The sequence below is a fragment of the Heptranchias perlo genome, chromosome 9 (genome assembly GCF_035084215.1).
Source record: "Heptranchias perlo isolate sHepPer1 chromosome 9, sHepPer1.hap1, whole genome shotgun sequence".
Classification (NCBI taxonomy): Eukaryota; Metazoa; Chordata; class Chondrichthyes; order Hexanchiformes; family Hexanchidae; genus Heptranchias; species Heptranchias perlo.
In genome coordinates, this window is record NC_090333.1 from 22216723 (window position 1) to 22233426 (window position 16704).

Genomic DNA, 16704 nt, shown 5'->3' on the forward strand with positions numbered 1-16704 from the left:
AGTGGTGCCTTGGTAAGAACTGTGAGGTCTAGTTGGTTTGTGCTGAAAAAATTTGCATTTATATAGCGCCTTCCACATACTCGATGTCCCAAACCTCATCAGCCAATTAAGTACTTTTGAAGCGTGGTCGCTGTTGTTATGTAATGAAGTGCAGCAGCCAATTTGCACGCAGCAAGCTCCCATGAACAACAATGAGGTGAATGACCAGATAATGAGTATTTTGATGGTAAAAGTTGAGGGAGGAATGTTGGCTAGGACTCCCTGTTCTTCTTTGAATAGTGCTATGAATCTTTAACATCCAACTGAGCAGGCGGGGTGATTTTGTTAACTTTAACAAGAGCTAGAACACCTGACATTTGCATTTGTATAATGCTACGTCACACCTGAGAAACATCGTAAAATGCTTTGCAGAGTGAATTACTTTGAAGTGGAGTGACTATTGTTATGTAGGCAAGTGCGACAACCAAATTGCACACAGAAAGATCCCAAAACCAACAGCTAGATGAATGACTCCATTTTTGATGGTGTTGATTGAGGGAGGAATGTTGACACGGAAATGGTGAGAATTCTCTGCTCTTCCTCTGATAGTGCCATGGGATCTTTTACATTCACCTGAACTACCAGACAGGGCCCTGGTTTAACTTCTCATCCAAAGGACAGCAACTCTGACAAAACAATCCTCATTCAGTACTACACTTAAGTGTAAGCCTAGATTTCAGCTTAATCCTGCTTTGGGGTTTGAACCCAGAACCTTCAGACTCTGAGGTAATAGCACTATCAACTGAACCAAACTGAGTAAATTCACATTAACAAAAAAATGGTACTTTAAAATGATATCTCACTGTCATAGCCCTGTGTTTAGATCTCACTAGAAAGCAGAGCCTGAAAATCACATTGTGCTTAATGCTCATCAAATTCTTTGGACCAAGTAAGAAAAACAGGCATTGCTGTTACTGTAACAGCATTACCCATTGATTTCAACAGGATGGGGGGCACAACATGGTTACAATTCCAGGATATATATATAATACATGCTAGCAGATTTCTCATGCATTGCTTATGGTGAATTGGTGGATATGCTGTTTTATCACAATAGGGGTGTTAACAAGCAAGTGTGATGGGGAACATTCCAGAGGAAGCAAGTGTGACACTTGCAGACAGTGTGTGTTGCATGTAAGAATTTTAATGAATTATATTGATAAATATGGATAGATAAATATGTGTTATGGATTTTTTAAAAATTATACAAACAAGATATCATTGCTATTTATCAAGTTGCCCTTTAACTCTTAGTAAGCTCTACTGTAAGATACCTACTTGTTGCTTTGTTAAAACCTTTGCTCTCTTAATGCATGAATAGTCATCATGACTACTTTTCTAAGGATTCTCCTTTGTCATTCTTTTCTCTTTCACTTCTATTTTAGTTGTGTCCAACTGAGGTCAATAAATTCTGGCCCAATTTCCAGCTCATTTTATATTTAAATTTAGTTTATGTCTTCCATGCACTTGTAATAACTTGACCTAAAGCACCTTATGACTCGCGGTGCATCTGTACATTCATTTATACAGACCCAGAGTTTCCTACACCTGTAATGGTATGGCTTTTAACATTTTCTTCTCTTCTTTCAGTGTTCCTTCAGCAATGGTGGACACCTATTTGCAGTTGTGAATGGAAACGTCATTCATATTTATTCCACAACCACATTTGAAAACCAGGTTAATCTTAAAGGTCACAATGGGAAGGTGAGATTCAGGATAATTTTTATTATATATTACAGTAATTTTGTTTATCTATGATTTTCTTTGCCTTATCAGTCTACTGCCACCATGGTATCTAGCGATTTATGGACCTAGGCAATGCCTTATTTCTAAACATCAATAATATCATATCTGTGAACATGTTGAAAATGGTAAAGGTAATCCAGTATCTATAAGCAGCGATAGGTGCACACGGGTTTGTTTAATCACATATCTTTATATATGAACATGGGTAATGGCAGATCAATTGATAAATGACCAAGACTAATTCCACATCTATGGCCATGAGTAATACTGTATCAGTGGATTAATGGGTAATGGTAATTCCATATTCAAAAACATGAGTATATACAATTGGACATGTGTAATCTTACACCTGACTGAATATATGACTAAAAAAACAACCTTTAAAGCTAGAAGCAATAATTTTGAAGGTACTAAAATAGTGAGGACATGAGTTATAGAAAAGTAAATTAAGGATAATAATTAGAAAGCATAAAAGAAATGCAGATATTAAACAGCAACTAGAAATACCTAAAGACATGTTTAATTATCTGTAAGTACCACTGCGTAATCAGCAGTAATGTAATCATAGAAAACAACAAATTGAGATGATACACATCACCGCAAATTTCCTGTGCTCAGCACTGTACAAATCTAGGAACTGTTCACTTTCAATGAAGAAATTACATGTAGCCTAAAAGATATGAGAAAAGTTCCATATTTTAATTACATATTTTAATTAGAAAGATTCAAAGAGTAGAATTTTTTAGTGGTCGTTGGCTCCTTATCGCCACCAGTGGTAATCAAAGTGCTAATGTGGAAACCAGTTGATGTATCAGTAGTATCTCAAGTCTCTGGCTCATAAACAAGAGTACTACCATTCAGCTAAGGTTGACACCTAATAATGCAAGTGCTTTGATTCCTTATATTTAGGTTCACTACAGGAGGGAATTGTAGAATGCAGTGACTTGTCACTCATACTTGGCACAACATGGCCCCCATGTGTTGCACTTTTAAGCCTGTATATGTTCAGTGCACAGTAGAAGCTGAAGCATATATATTGTAGGTGATTTGTACTAAAATGCAGTGGAACATTGTGAAGTAAATGATAAAGTGAGCTGTCGAGAGATTATGCACTGATGTCCTTCCATTTCTTCCTCGTACAGATTCGCGCTATTGTCTGGAATTCAGAGGACAATAAACTGATTTCCAGTGGTATGGATGGTGCAGTGTATGAGTGGAATACACTGACTGGAAAGCGAGAATCTGAATGTGTACTGAAGTCCTGCAGTTACACTGGGCTTTGTATCTCACCAGATAGTAAAAGCATATTTGCAGTGGGATCTGATCGAACTTTGAAAGAAATTACTGATTCGCAGGTATGTAGAATGAGGTGAAGGGGAGTTGCTGTTATATTCTGTGGTAAATTGTCATTTAGCAACTGCTGATCAGGAAGTGGAATACAATAAGGCACGTTTCAAGGCCCAACTGTTCAGGGACATTCCCTAATAGATCTGAGATGAAATGAATAAGAGTTTAATTAATTTAAACAGTTCTAGCTGGATAAAACACAAGAAGGCAGAATAATCCTGTTGTCATTAAATTCTCAGTACACAATTTTCTATGCAGAGAAATAATAGGGGTGGTGAGTAAACCAATGACTGCCATACATTATTGTACCTTTGAATGCTATAGTATAAATTGTATCCGTATAATATCACCATATTACTGGGTATTAAAATCTATCTACATTAGTAAAAAATGTGAGTTGAGTGTTTTTGAGTGAGCTGATTGGTCCACGGGATTTGAGCTAGACAGTGATCAAACCGTGGAAAGATATGTATAAAGCACATTAAACCACCAGGGTATCATTAAATTTCAGTTTTTCCCAGTGTCAGCTTTTATTTCTTTAATAGCTTTATTATAGGATATTGTTTACCAGACTACTCCTCCTACTGTCCAGTATCGCTCTTATTTTATGACCGCACAGGACTGTATTGCATCCAGGTATGTGGTAATCCGAACATAGTAACAAACTGAGAGGGAGGTGGGAGGTTGTGATTAGTGCTTGTGATCATTTAAAATAGTTTAAATATTTTGATATAAAATATCGTGTTTGGAGAAAGAAGGAGACTGAAAGAAATAAGACCTGGAGAGAAACGGAGGTGACAACAAAACGAAAGTGTGCGATAGGGCAACACGATGGAAGAGCAACTAACGTTTACAAAATGTGCTTGTGAAAAGTTATGTTCATAAAAGTTAATTTTATACATTGCTGCAATGATACAATACGGACAACATGCTACATTAATATGGAAATGAAGGAAAGGCTTACATGATATCAGAGTGATTTGGGATATCATAGAATCATATAAGGTTAGAGCACAGAAGGAGGCCATTCGGCCCATCGAGTCTGCACCAGCTCTATACATGAGCAATCCAGCTGGTCCCACTGCCCCGCCCTATCCCCATAGCGCTGCACATTTTTTTCATTTCAAGTACTTAACCAGTTCCCTTTTGAAGGCCATGATTGAATCTGCCTCCACAGCCCCCCCACCCCGCCCCCGGCAGTGCATTCCAGATCCTAACCCCTCGCTGTGTAAAAAAGGTTTTCCTCGTATCACCTTTGGTTATGTTGCTAATCACCTTAAATCTATGCCCTCTGCTTCTTGACCCTTCCGCCAATGGGAACAGTTTCTTTCTATTTACTCTGTCTAGACCCTTCATGATTTTGAATACCTTTATCAAATCTCCTCGCAACCTTCTCTGTTCCAAGGAGAACAATTCCAGTTTCTCCAGTCTATACACATAATTTAAGTCCCTCATCCCTGGAATCATTCGAATAAATTTCCTCTGCACCCTCTCTAAGGCCTTCACATACTTCCTAAAGTGTGGTGCCCAGAACTGGACACAATGGGCTCGATATTAGCACCCGCGATCGGGTGCGTTCCTGGCGGGGGGGCTCCGAAAATCGGGGAATCCCGGAGCGGGTCGGGAGCCCGGCGCCAACCTGCCCACTTCCGGGTTCCCCACAGACGCGCAGCCCCCGCATGTGGGACTCCCACAGGCAATTAAAGCCGGCAGGGTGCCACTTAAAAGTATTTATTCTAGTATTTCAGGTCGTTAACAGACCTGATTAAGGAGATATTTCAGGAGGGGTGGGATTTTACAAACAACTGGGACTGTTTCCCGTACTGGGGGAAACACTCCTAGTTGAAATGGACATGTTGCAGCTATCAGCCTGTGGCAGCTGCAAAGGTCCATTTGACAGGTGGGGGGGTGGGGGGGAGACCCTCACTCATTGCGGGAGGCCACTCTGTCACTTTGGACAAAGTTTGGCCTCCACCACCCTCCTCCTAACAATCAAATTCACCAACTTGCACACTTACCCCGGGGTCCAGAGACATGTATCTACCTTGCGGACCCCCTCAGATGTACATCTTCCGGATGGGGGCCGCCGTAGCTGCAGTCATGACCTCCTCGGAGGGAGAACAGCATCACCAGCCTCGCCGTCCACCTCTGACACGTGGAGCTCCACAACACAGTGCTGTGACATATCCACCTGCACAGCAGGAGGGAGGGCAAAGGCAGAGAGAGATGCGTCGCAGAGGGCACTACCCTCACCACAGGGTCCACAGACCGAGGCTCAGCTTCCTGGACCTCTCTGAGCAGCAGTGCACACGGAGGCTCAGAGTCACTCGACATGTAGCCGTGAACATCTGCAGCCTCCTTCATGCCGAGCTGCTCCCGGCTGGCCCGAGCACCAGCATCTTACCTGTCGCTGTCAAAGTCACCACTGCCCTCAACAACTTCTCCTCCGCATCCTTCCAGGGTGCCACCGGGGACATCGCCGACGTCTCTCAGTCGTCTGCACAAAAGAGCCCTGTAAATACACCTACACCCACTCTGCAGTGACACAATGGATGGCATCAGGTGTGGGTCTTCATTGTGATCCTCAGGAAAGGGCATTATTGAACGAACCAGACAAGATTTGCAAAGACGTGGCAGTAGTGGTGCCAATATAATATGCGATGTGAGTTGGTCAGAAATTAAATATAAGTAAAAACCACGACAAACCCTCAAACACCCTTGTGCATCCCCTTCATGCTCACGACACGTTTGACTTACGCTGCCTACTGCACATATGTGATGCATGCCCTGTGGCTGCAGCACAGGTAGTGGTAGGTTGAGTGAGGCTGTCCGTGAAAGAGATGCATGAGAGGGTGAGTATGAGATGGAGCCATGAGATTGTATGAGGATTGGGTTGAGTGGTAGTGGCGGGATGAGTACTGGCGAGGCGAGTAAGTGCAGGTAAGATGAGGATGAGCTTTGAGTGGGTGTGAGGGGTGATGTGACAGAGTAGTGTTGGCAGTGCAGAAGGAGGTGTGGAGTGGGGGCGGTGATGTGGCAGACGGAGTGTAGGGGAATGAGTAAGTGTACTCACTTTGGCTGACCTACTTAGGTCATTGCAGCGCCTCCTGCACTGTATGCAGCTGCGCGATATGTTGATGGTGCAGGTGACCTCCTCTGCCACCTGGAGCCAGGCCTTCTTGGTGGCAGAGGCAGGCCGCTTCCTCCCACCCGCCGGGGGGAAGATCCCTGTCCTCCTCCTCCTCCTCACCCCATCCAGTGATACCTGGAGTGAGGCATCATTAAACCTGGGAGCAGCCTTCCCCCTGGGCTGCTCCATGCTGTAATTTTTCCTTTTTCTTGCAGCATCAGTCAGTGGAGGACTGCCCCTTTAAATAGGGCTCCTCCAGCTGACAGACCTTACTGCGCACGCGCAGTCCGCCCGACGTGCAGCTCAGCAGCGGGGAACCTGGAAGACCAGGTAAGTGGCTCCAATCAGCCTGCGATCGCGCGCGGGGCAGACTGATTTCACCGGGCGCGTTACCCACGCGCCCAATAGACCCCCCGCCGCGAACCCACCGCCCTCCTAATATCGAGCCCAATATTCCAGTTGTGGCCGAACCAGTGCTTTACAAAGGTTCATCATGACTTCCTTGCTTTTGTACTCTATATCTCTATTTATAAAGCCCAGGATCCCATATGCTTTTTTAACCGCTTTCTCAACCTGTCCTGCCACCTTCAATGATTTACGCACATATACCCCTAGATCCCTCTGTTCCTCCACCGCTTTTAGAATTATGCCCTCTAGTTTATATTGGCTCTCCTCATTTTTCCTACCGAAATGCATCACCTCACATTTTTCTGCATTAAACTTCATCTGCCACGTGTCCGTCCAAGCCTACCAGAGTGTCTATATCCTCTTGAAGTCTAACACTATCCTCCTCACTGTTCGCTACCCTTCCAAGTTTTGTTTCATCCGCAAATTTTGAAATTGTGCCCTGTATTCCCAAGTCCAAGTCATTAATATATATATATCCATAAGGTCTTCAGCAAATCCATGTCATGTTGCTCTTCCAAGCTTGATCTGATTCTAAATTCTTGCTGACAACTTTTTCTGTCAATGGAACCTTTTGGGTCATGATAACAAGTCATTGGACTGTTACACAAAGGCAAAGCAAGACATGATATTGGACATGTTTGTAATTATAAAGAAACTGTCACAATGACATGCATTACTCAGGTGATAATAACAGCTGAGAACTGAGGTGAGAGCAGATTTTCCTACTCCATCATTCATGGCTCTGCAAACCTGTTCACAGCAACAAAAATTCAGGAAACAAAGTTAAGATTTGATTCTGGGAAAACATGTACTTTGTTTTGGTTTCGCTTTCAAATATTAGGTTCAATGAAAGGAAGAATATTAATAGCAATGTATTTATTTCACATGTCAGCAAGACCACATATATTTTATTCTTCTTGCAAAGTGCTGGTGAATTTCAGGGTCTTTCATTTTAGTGAAATAAGCCCAGTAATGTACTATTACTTATACCTTCTATAACTATACTATTATGTATTATTCACAACTTGGTAAGTTACTAAAAGCAGAGTTTTGTTTTCAGGTTGATACCTCATTCTTTGCAAACTAACAGTGTTTCCATGACTGAAACTCCCTGAATCATTTTTGACCTATTTTCCTTTTGCGCCTCCCTAACCAGATTATTCGGGAAGTTCCATCAAATGATGTTGCATATACCTGCATTGTTATGTCACATTCCGGACGAATGTTGTTTATAGGCACTGCCAATGGGACAGTACGAAGTATGAAAGTCCCATTACCTGTAAAGAAGGAATGGAATGAGTATCAGGCACATGCTGGACCAGTCACTAAGGTATACTAGATATCAGAGTGTTCTACGGCCTTCTTGACACTCCCGTTGAAATTTAGAGAGCTTAGTTGGATTGAAGACCGAGTTGGCTCAGTGCACTGGTCTTATTTGTATAGCGTTGTTTCCTGTCTGAAAAAACTATTTTAATTAATGGGCCTGAAAACAATAGCTATTAATGTACCTTTATGGCCCAGCACATTATTCTGAAAGAGAAAACTATCTGGGAAGTACGGCCGCTTGTTTGAAGGTCTGCATGATTAGCTCTTGTTTAGAGTCAGATCACTTTACAAGTATGTTGTTAATGCAGCAAAACAATATAAGCACAAACAGAACTTTATGAATAATCCAAGCTCAAATACAAAAAGCAAACAAAGCACTAGGGTTCATTTCTGGAGGGATGGAGTTGAAAAGCAGAGAACTTGTATAGAACCTTGGTTAGACCACATTTGAGGACTATGAACAGTTCTGGTCTCCATATTATAAAAAGAGGCACTGGAGACGGTGCAAAAAAAAATTACTAGGATGATATCAGAACTGAGAGGTTATACCTATCAGGAAAGATTGAACAGGCTGGGGCTCTTTTCTCTAGAAAGCGAAGACTGAGGGGTGACCTGATAGAGGCCTTCAAGATAATGAAAGAGTTTGATAGGGTAGACGTAGAGAAGATGTTTCCACTTGCGAAAGATCAGAACTAGGGGCCATAAATATAAGATAATCACTAATAAAACCAATAGCAAATTCAGGAGAAATTCCTTTACCCAGAGAGTGGCTAGAATGTGGAACTCGCTATCACAAGGAGTAGTTGAGGGGACTAGCAGAGCTAGCGTAGGTACGTTTTTGCTTTTGTTTAAAGATTTTTGTGTGGCCAAGAAGAGCGGGATCCACTCCTCCCTCCAACAGCCCCTACCAGTTGGCTGACTCCATGCAGAAGCCAGCTGATTTTGCACTGCACCAAACCAATGAGCTACAGCGGAGTGTCTGTTTCACGGCCGCAACTTGCTGATAAAATTGAAAATGGTTTGGGCTTCCCGATTATGGCCTTGGGCAGGCGCCGTGAAGCCCCGTCGCTATCATGCTCTTTTTGGGCCCGACTTGAAAATCTCCCCCAATGTCTCTTGTTTGGGCAAGTTTTGCCTGTTCCATCATTTGTGGAATACAGGAAAAGCCATTTCATACAATCAAATCATGATTGCAGGTAGATGGTGGTTGTGGAGAAGCTGATGGCCAAAACATGACTGAGTAGCACAACGCCCCCAGAACATTGTGAAAGTCTCTTGTCTTTTATTGGCTGCAAGGATCCTACGTAAAATATATTTTCACAATCTTAATTCCTTAATTCCAGGTCACAGCACAAAACTATCTAAAATTCATCACTAGTTGGTACCAAATTGTAAGATTCTTTCAGGGATGCCACACGGTGGCTACTATTTACAATGGAAGGTGTTACAATGCTGCAGTATGGGATTCAGTTCTGAAGTTGGGGATTAATGCAAGTTGATCTGGTCCAATTCTGTGAGCCTGTCTAGTGATTGGAAGAATCTGTTAGCCATAATCACATTAAAGTCTATCTGCCACTTTTGTTCACCTACTTAATTTTTTCCTTTTTCCTTTGAACACTATTAATCTCCCTTGTAATCACCCAGCAACATTGTTTGAAAGCAAATACCATCAGGTGTTCTCAGATAGCTAAATGCAGCTGTTGGCTGAAATACAGTGGAATCCATGAGTTCTATATGTTTTAAATGTTAGTCATTTCTCTCAGCAAAATGTGAGAAAACCATTAGTACACACTTTCAAAATCCTTGGAACACTGCTTTTGCCTTCTAATGGCCAGTTCTTTTCTTTCTCTGCCCAGATGGTCATTACCTATGATGACCAGTACTTGCTGACGGTTTCGGAGGACGCATGTCTTATGATCTGGAAGATTATTGATAAAGAGGGCCGGGTACTGAAACGAGACAAAGAAGTTGGCCACTCAGAGGAAATCCTGATCACAAAATCGGATTTGCAAGAAAAGGTAAAGTGCTATTGATCGTGTGGCCGAGAACATTTGCTTCCTCAAAACATTAAAAATAATGTTAAAATATTTTTTAAATTACAAAATACCCAGGAGGTCCAATACGTTACTTTGAGAAGTTTCTAAACTCAATTTGATGTACCGGACTGTACATTTCTACTCTTAACGGTGAGAAACGACACCCCAAGGGGGTCTCGCTCCCCTATGCTTCCAGATCAGCACCTGACTCCGGAACTAAACTGTCAATTTTCCGTTTCTGTTAAGTGAAATTTCACTTTGTGGCAATACAAAAATGACAGTAAAAACTAATAACTTCAGCTCAGCAGCAACAAAAAATTAGTGTTGGGGATTCTGAATTATGATTCTAATGTAACTTCTGAAATAACTTTTGATACTTTTAGCCAATTGTCGCACTGACCTCACTCTGTTATCATAACTTAATATTTTTAAAATCATTTTTACAAATCTATATGTAAGATAGCTGAGTAGAAAAACTTGTATTTCTAATTTTTTTTTAAGATGCACAAGTGATTTGTGGCAGAGATTCTATACAGATGCACTATGCCAATATATCTCTGGAGGTGCTCTCTAAAGTGTTTGAAACCGATTAATGTGTTCCCAAGAAGGGGAATCGAGTGAATCAGTTCAAATACAAACATTCTGCGTGTCCATTAAAATTGATGTTTTTATTTTCTCTAAAAAAGAGAAGGCTGAGGCATGACCTAATCGAGGTCTTTAAAATTATGAAGGGGTTTGATAGGGGAGACGTAGAGAAGGTGTTTCCACTTGTGGGGGGAATCTAAAACTAGAGGTCATAAATATAAGATAGTCACTAATAAATCCAATGAGGAATTCAAGAGAACCTTCTTTACCCAGAGAGTGGGTTAGAATATAGAACTTACTACCACATGGAGTATTGAGGCAAATAGCATATATTCCTTTAAGGAGAAACTAGATAAACACATGAGAGAGAAAGGAATAGAAGGATATGCTGATAAGGTGAGATGAAGTAGGGTGGGAGGAGGTGTGGAACACAAACACCGACATAGACCAGTGGTGGCGAATGGCCGATTTCTGTGCTGTAATTGTAGAGAACTGCACACGCTTAGCAATAAAGAATTTTCCAAGAGGAATTTAATCTTTAGATCTCTTTTCCACACAAAATTAAAAGGTCAAATACCTTTTAAGCATGGTTTGCCATACATTTTTGAAAGGCTTACAGCATGAAAAAGATACCCCAGCTTTCATTTACAAATATATTACACTATTCACTATTATTTTACCCTGAGGCAAATCAATTTTATTCTATATATTTAAAACAGCCATGAAATATTTGTCTTTGCTGCTAAGTTTATTATTGTGAGCACTGTTAGTTCTATTTTATGGTTTAGGTTTTGCACCTAGATTCTAGAACCACCACTGCAGTGTTGTTTCTGACTGGTCATTGTAATTCATTATTTAAGTGTACTAAAAAGATTTAAGACATCTAGCCACCAGCATGTGCCTTACCCACCCTACCATATACCCCTAAAAATAAAAATTATAGCATAATAAACACACAAAAAAATTAAACAATTCAGAAAAAAAATCACAAGCTTACCCAAATCATACTCCAATTGCTCCAACAACTACCCCCCCCCCCCCCCCACCCCCACCATGTACAGCTACAAAATTAATCGACCCCAGGCATGCCTTCCTCCGCTGGTAGAAAGCACCCAATTCCCCCACATCCCTGTACTCAATGGCCCTGGCGAGCTGAGTTCAGCACAGAATCTGTTTTTAAAGCATGAACACTCCTGAATCTGGCCTTTGAGGGCCACTAGCAACTTCGCTCACTAGACAGTCAAGGCAACAACATAAAAGGTTGCTGCTCAGCAAAATGTAGCTGATTTACTGCAGCCCACTCCCTGGGTGCGTCCTCCATTCTGCACAAAAAGGAAAAATTAGAGAGAGCGAGAGGGAAGTAGTGCAGGCAACGTAAAGGGAGAGGACTGGGAGAAAAAAGGAGAAATAAGAAAAAGAATAGAGAGGGAAGAGTAAAAAGGAAAATAAAACTTAAAGGAGGCTGGAAAGAGGAAGTGAAGTAAGGAAATAAAGGAAAGAAATGATGGTCAATAAGAGAAGGAAAACAAAAGGAAAGATTTAAAAATAAGAGCTATTTATAAGGCAATAAGTCTGCCTCCTCATCTAGCCTGGCATTCTTGGTGTCATTCTGTGGGTCCTGCCTCTCCCACTCTAGTCATGTATTTGTATTTATTAGGTTTTTAAATATTGATCTGTGAGCACCATGGGAGATCAAAAGCACTACATTTTAAATTTATTCTCATTGAATCTTCATATACAAATGGTGACTTCTGCCATCCCATGAGAAACAATTCCAACACTCTCCTGGCTGGCCTCCCATCTTCCACCCTCTATAAACTTCAGCTCATCCAAAATTCTGCTGCCCGTATCCTATCCTGCACTAAGTCCCATTTGCCTATCACCCCTGTGCTCGCTAAATCCCTTCATGGTCTCACCTCACCCTAACTCACCCCTCCCAAATTCTCTGTGAAGCACTTTGGGATATTTTTCTACTGTAAAGGTGCTATATTCATGCAAGTGTTGTTGAAAATCCATCTGTAGCACTGATAATTCAGTTTACAAATTTATCATGCAGACCAGGAAATCTCAGATCTCAGTTTTCAGGAGATGAGGTGCAAAAAGATAAAATTTGGGGGAATGTTTGTATTACTGATTAAGATTGGTGTTAATGTTACAATTAGTGATCAAGGTTAAATTGATGGCAGAAAATTATTTCATCTCTTTCAACAGAATCAACTGACACTGGAATTAAAAACTCGTGTCGAGGAACTGAAAATGGAGAATGAATACCAACTCAGACTGAAGGACATGAATTACAATGACAAAATCAAAGAGTTAACTGAGAAATTTATTCAGGAAATGGAATCTCTGAAAACAAAGAACCAGGTAGGTATCAAGAGCTGGCATTCGCAATATTATCCTGAGCATATGGGCACACAGCAAACACATTTGCCTTTTAACTGATACCGTGTCAACTTTGGGGGAATACATGGGACACATGTTGGGATGAATACTAACTACAAATACTAACAATGAATATGGATAAATTGACTCTGCAACAAAGTAAATTGAAAAATTCATGTAGCACAGAGGCTGTTATGGAAATGTTTTTATTTTTACTTTGGATGGGAGGATGGAACCACCTATTTTTTTTAAAAAAGTAGTTTATAAAACATGAATAAAAATGGAGAAGGCTTCTTTGAATGAGACAATATTGATTCAAAGATGAATTCAGTTGATGGGGGTTAGACTTTTCCAGTTCATCAGACTATTTCAACACAATACAAAAAATAATGCAATCCACCACCTTGTATTGAGTAAAATCTGAGATGCATTACTGGTGCTTATTGAATCCAGCTCTCGAAAGAATCAATTATTGTGTTCTGCTGTAGGTTTTGAAGACTGACAAAGACAAGGTTGAAGTAAAACATAAGGAGGATACAACAGTGATCCTGGATAAACATTCCAAAGAACTCGAGGATTTAGGTAAAGGGCATGCCACATTGGTTCTTGCCGTGTGGCCTCTAACTCAGGACAGACATCTACTTAAACCATCAGAAAATGGCAGATAAATGCTACAGATTGTAATAAAAAGTTGGCTCCCTAAGTGCATTAAATTAATTATTTGATGTAATACTTAGAAATGAGTCCCAACTTGATAACAGTCACACAACTTGGCAATATAGTAGCAGTATTCTAATCTCGCCTCTTCTGCCATTAATTTTTCTTCATGAACAAAGTCCCCAGTTTTACCTATTGCAATATCTTGCCAGCAGAGGGCTTTTACAGCCTCTCATTTCCACCTGTGGACATCCTTTGCTGACAGGCAGTCATCTTACTTTCACAGGTCAGCTTGCAAACATCTTCCACTGGCAGTCAGTGCTCTGACTTACTCTTACAGTGTCTTGCTATCAGAAGCTGTTCAGCTCCTTACGAGAGTTTTCAGGGTGTGGGGACCCTCTGCTGACAGGCAGTCGTTTCACTCTTGATTATCAGCATATGTGTGCTCAGAAGTAAAAAAAAATGCTGGAAATACTCAGCAGGCCCACCAGCATCTGTAAAGAGAAAGAATAGGATAGTATCCTTGGTCAGACCCTTCATCAGAAAGGTCATGTGAAAGTAATGCATATAAAAGTATTCATTACTATCTCCTATCATTCTATGAGCACACGTTGCTGATCACCCCAGTTGGAATGTGCTGTCTTGTCTGGGTCCTTAAATGACAATGTGCCATATTTCTTGCCATATATCTAAGTTGTGGTATAGTACTATGAGGGCTGGAATCAACTTCTAATTATGTGCGACATAAAGTTTTTTTAAAAGTTTACTTCCACATGTACTTCTAATTTCAGAAACCATGAACAATCAGAAACTGATGTTGGAATATGAGAAATACCAGGAGCTGCAGCTCAAATCCCAGCGAATGCAGGAGGATTATGAGAGACAGCTGAATGAGATGGATGAGAGTAAGAGCCAGGCACTAGAGGAGCTGACTGAGTACTATGAGACCAAACTCCAGGAGAAGATTGCACATATTGACCAGGTAAGACAAAAGAAGCCTATGGCTCAGGAATTAACAGGACTCTGAAAAGTTAAATATTCCTTCAAAAGATCACTTACTACTAACAAAAATTACTGAATTTAATACTGTTTGTGTTTTTGCTTTGTTCTATCCCATTGACTGTTGTATTGATGATTCCCCTTTTAATTACCTCAGTTACAGGAAGAGTCCAGACAACAGATTAAAGAGGCTGATGAAACAAAGAAACAAATTGAAGAGGATTCTGACCGTGAAATTCAGGACATTAAAATCAAATATGAACGGAACCTGAGAGATGAGAAAGAGGCAAACCTCCGGTTGAAAGGAGAAACGGGAATCATGAGAAAGAAGGTATAAAAAGGGGAAAAAACTGGATGACACATTATTTTCAACAATTTTTAAAATTCTTAAAATTAAATGAGCTAGGGGTCACAGCAGGGTTGGATCAGTAGGCGGAATTTCCACCTCGCCCTCTCGCAGTAAGAGAATGGAAATCCAGGTCTGATTGTCAGCAGGCTATTTGAGCATGGGAACATCACACCTAAGCCCAATCCTGCTCTTGCCTGACATACTGCAGATCCTTCTTACCTCATCTGGCACAATGATAGAACTATTCACCGAATAGAAGCAAAACCCCTTTTGAAACGTGTTTCAAAATATTAGCTTGATCATTCCTTCCTTCTCACAACTTCCAATCCACCCTTGTTTCTGTCTGTGAAAATGGCATCTGATGATTTTAGTGTCTTGTCTCAACTCTTTCTTTCTCATTTCTCTCTTTCTCAGTTTACCAGTTTGCAGAAAGAAATTGAAGACAAACAGGGAGAGATTGAGAAGCTGAAGTCAGAACACGTGAAGTTACATGGAGTCATCAGATCCCTGGAGAAAGACATACAAGGATTGAAGAAAGAAATCTTAGAACGAGACGAAACAATCCAGGACAAGGTGAGTCAGCTGGGAAACAGCAAGCAAGAGAAAATGAAACTGCATAGGGAAGAGATAAGCCAATGGTAATTACAGAGACACAGTAAGAGAGAAGAGACTAAATCAATGAAATGTGTAATTGTGGAAGAAGGCACACACAGGTGTGAAAAGAAAATGGAATTGAGGGAGATTCAAATTGGTGTGTAATTTTCCAACTTAAAAAAAATCCATTTTGCTTTGTATCTTTGAGCTTTTAAAAAGGTAATTAACTATATAGTTAAACAAATATTAATAGTGATCAGGGCCACTGATTTAAAAAATCCATGGAAATATGCACATAACCTTAGAATTTGAGCCATAAGATAGAATATGAGATGAAAGATATCACTAACATCCTACAATGCTCTGTAATAAAAACACAATTCAAACACTGAATAATTGACCCTGATAATATATTGTGTGTTACCTAGCATAGAACAACTTGTTATCTTGTTCCCCTTGGTGATAACATCCGAAGACATTGGGGCAGGTTCGACATGTACGCTGACAACACCCAGCTCTACCTCTCCATCATCTATCTCCATCGCTCCACTGCCTTTGTGTCATCGGACAGCTTGTCAGATATACAGTCCTGGATGAGCCACAGTTTTCTTCAGTTAAATATTGAGAAGCCCGAAGTCATTGTCTTCACCCAGGCCACGTACTCCATAGCCATACCACCGATTTCATCCCCCTCCCTGGCCACTGTCTCAGGTTGAACCAGACTGTTTGTAACCATCGCTTCTTACTTGACCCAAAACTGAGCTTTCAATCCCATATCGCTTCCATCACAAAGACCACGTACTTCCACCTCTGTAACATCATTTGTCTCTGCCCCTGCCTCAGCCCATCTGCTGCTGAAATCCCTCATCCATGCCTTTGTCACTTCCAGACTCAACTATTCCAATGCTTTCCTGGCCAGCCTCCCATCTTCCAACTTCCATAAACTTCAGCTCATCCAAAACTCGTATACCAGTAAATATTATAACAATATTGTACAGAGAAATGATACTGGTATTTAATGCTGTATATATGACAAAGATTTGAGGAACTCCAAATTATACGGTACCCCAGTTATAATATGCAGCCATATTAGCATATATCAC

The 16704-nt window shown here is 40.8% G+C and overlaps 1 protein-coding gene and 1 long non-coding RNA gene across 3 annotated transcripts in view; one reads left to right on the forward strand and one right to left on the reverse strand.

The window, feature by feature from the left end:
- cfap57 (cilia and flagella associated protein 57) overlaps positions 1-16704 on the forward strand; it is an 81034-nt gene that overhangs the window by 33050 nt on the left and 31280 nt on the right. Inside the window, exons 8-16 of the mRNA XM_067989995.1 lie at positions 1630-1743; positions 2928-3140; positions 7827-8000; positions 9853-10014; positions 12829-12984; positions 13491-13584; positions 14451-14641; positions 14816-14989; positions 15422-15580. Coding sequence (XP_067846096.1) covers positions 1630-1743; positions 2928-3140; positions 7827-8000; positions 9853-10014; positions 12829-12984; positions 13491-13584; positions 14451-14641; positions 14816-14989; positions 15422-15580 — 1437 coding nt within the window. The remainder of the gene's footprint in view (positions 1-1629; positions 1744-2927; positions 3141-7826; positions 8001-9852; positions 10015-12828; positions 12985-13490; positions 13585-14450; positions 14642-14815; positions 14990-15421; positions 15581-16704) is intronic.
- LOC137325190 (uncharacterized) overlaps positions 12929-16704 on the reverse strand; it is a 51890-nt gene continuing 48114 nt past the window's right edge. For both annotated transcript variants that reach the window (XR_010963836.1, XR_010963837.1), the window contains one exon: positions 12929-14153. This is a non-coding gene — a long non-coding RNA (uncharacterized lncRNA). The remainder of the gene's footprint in view (positions 14154-16704) is intronic.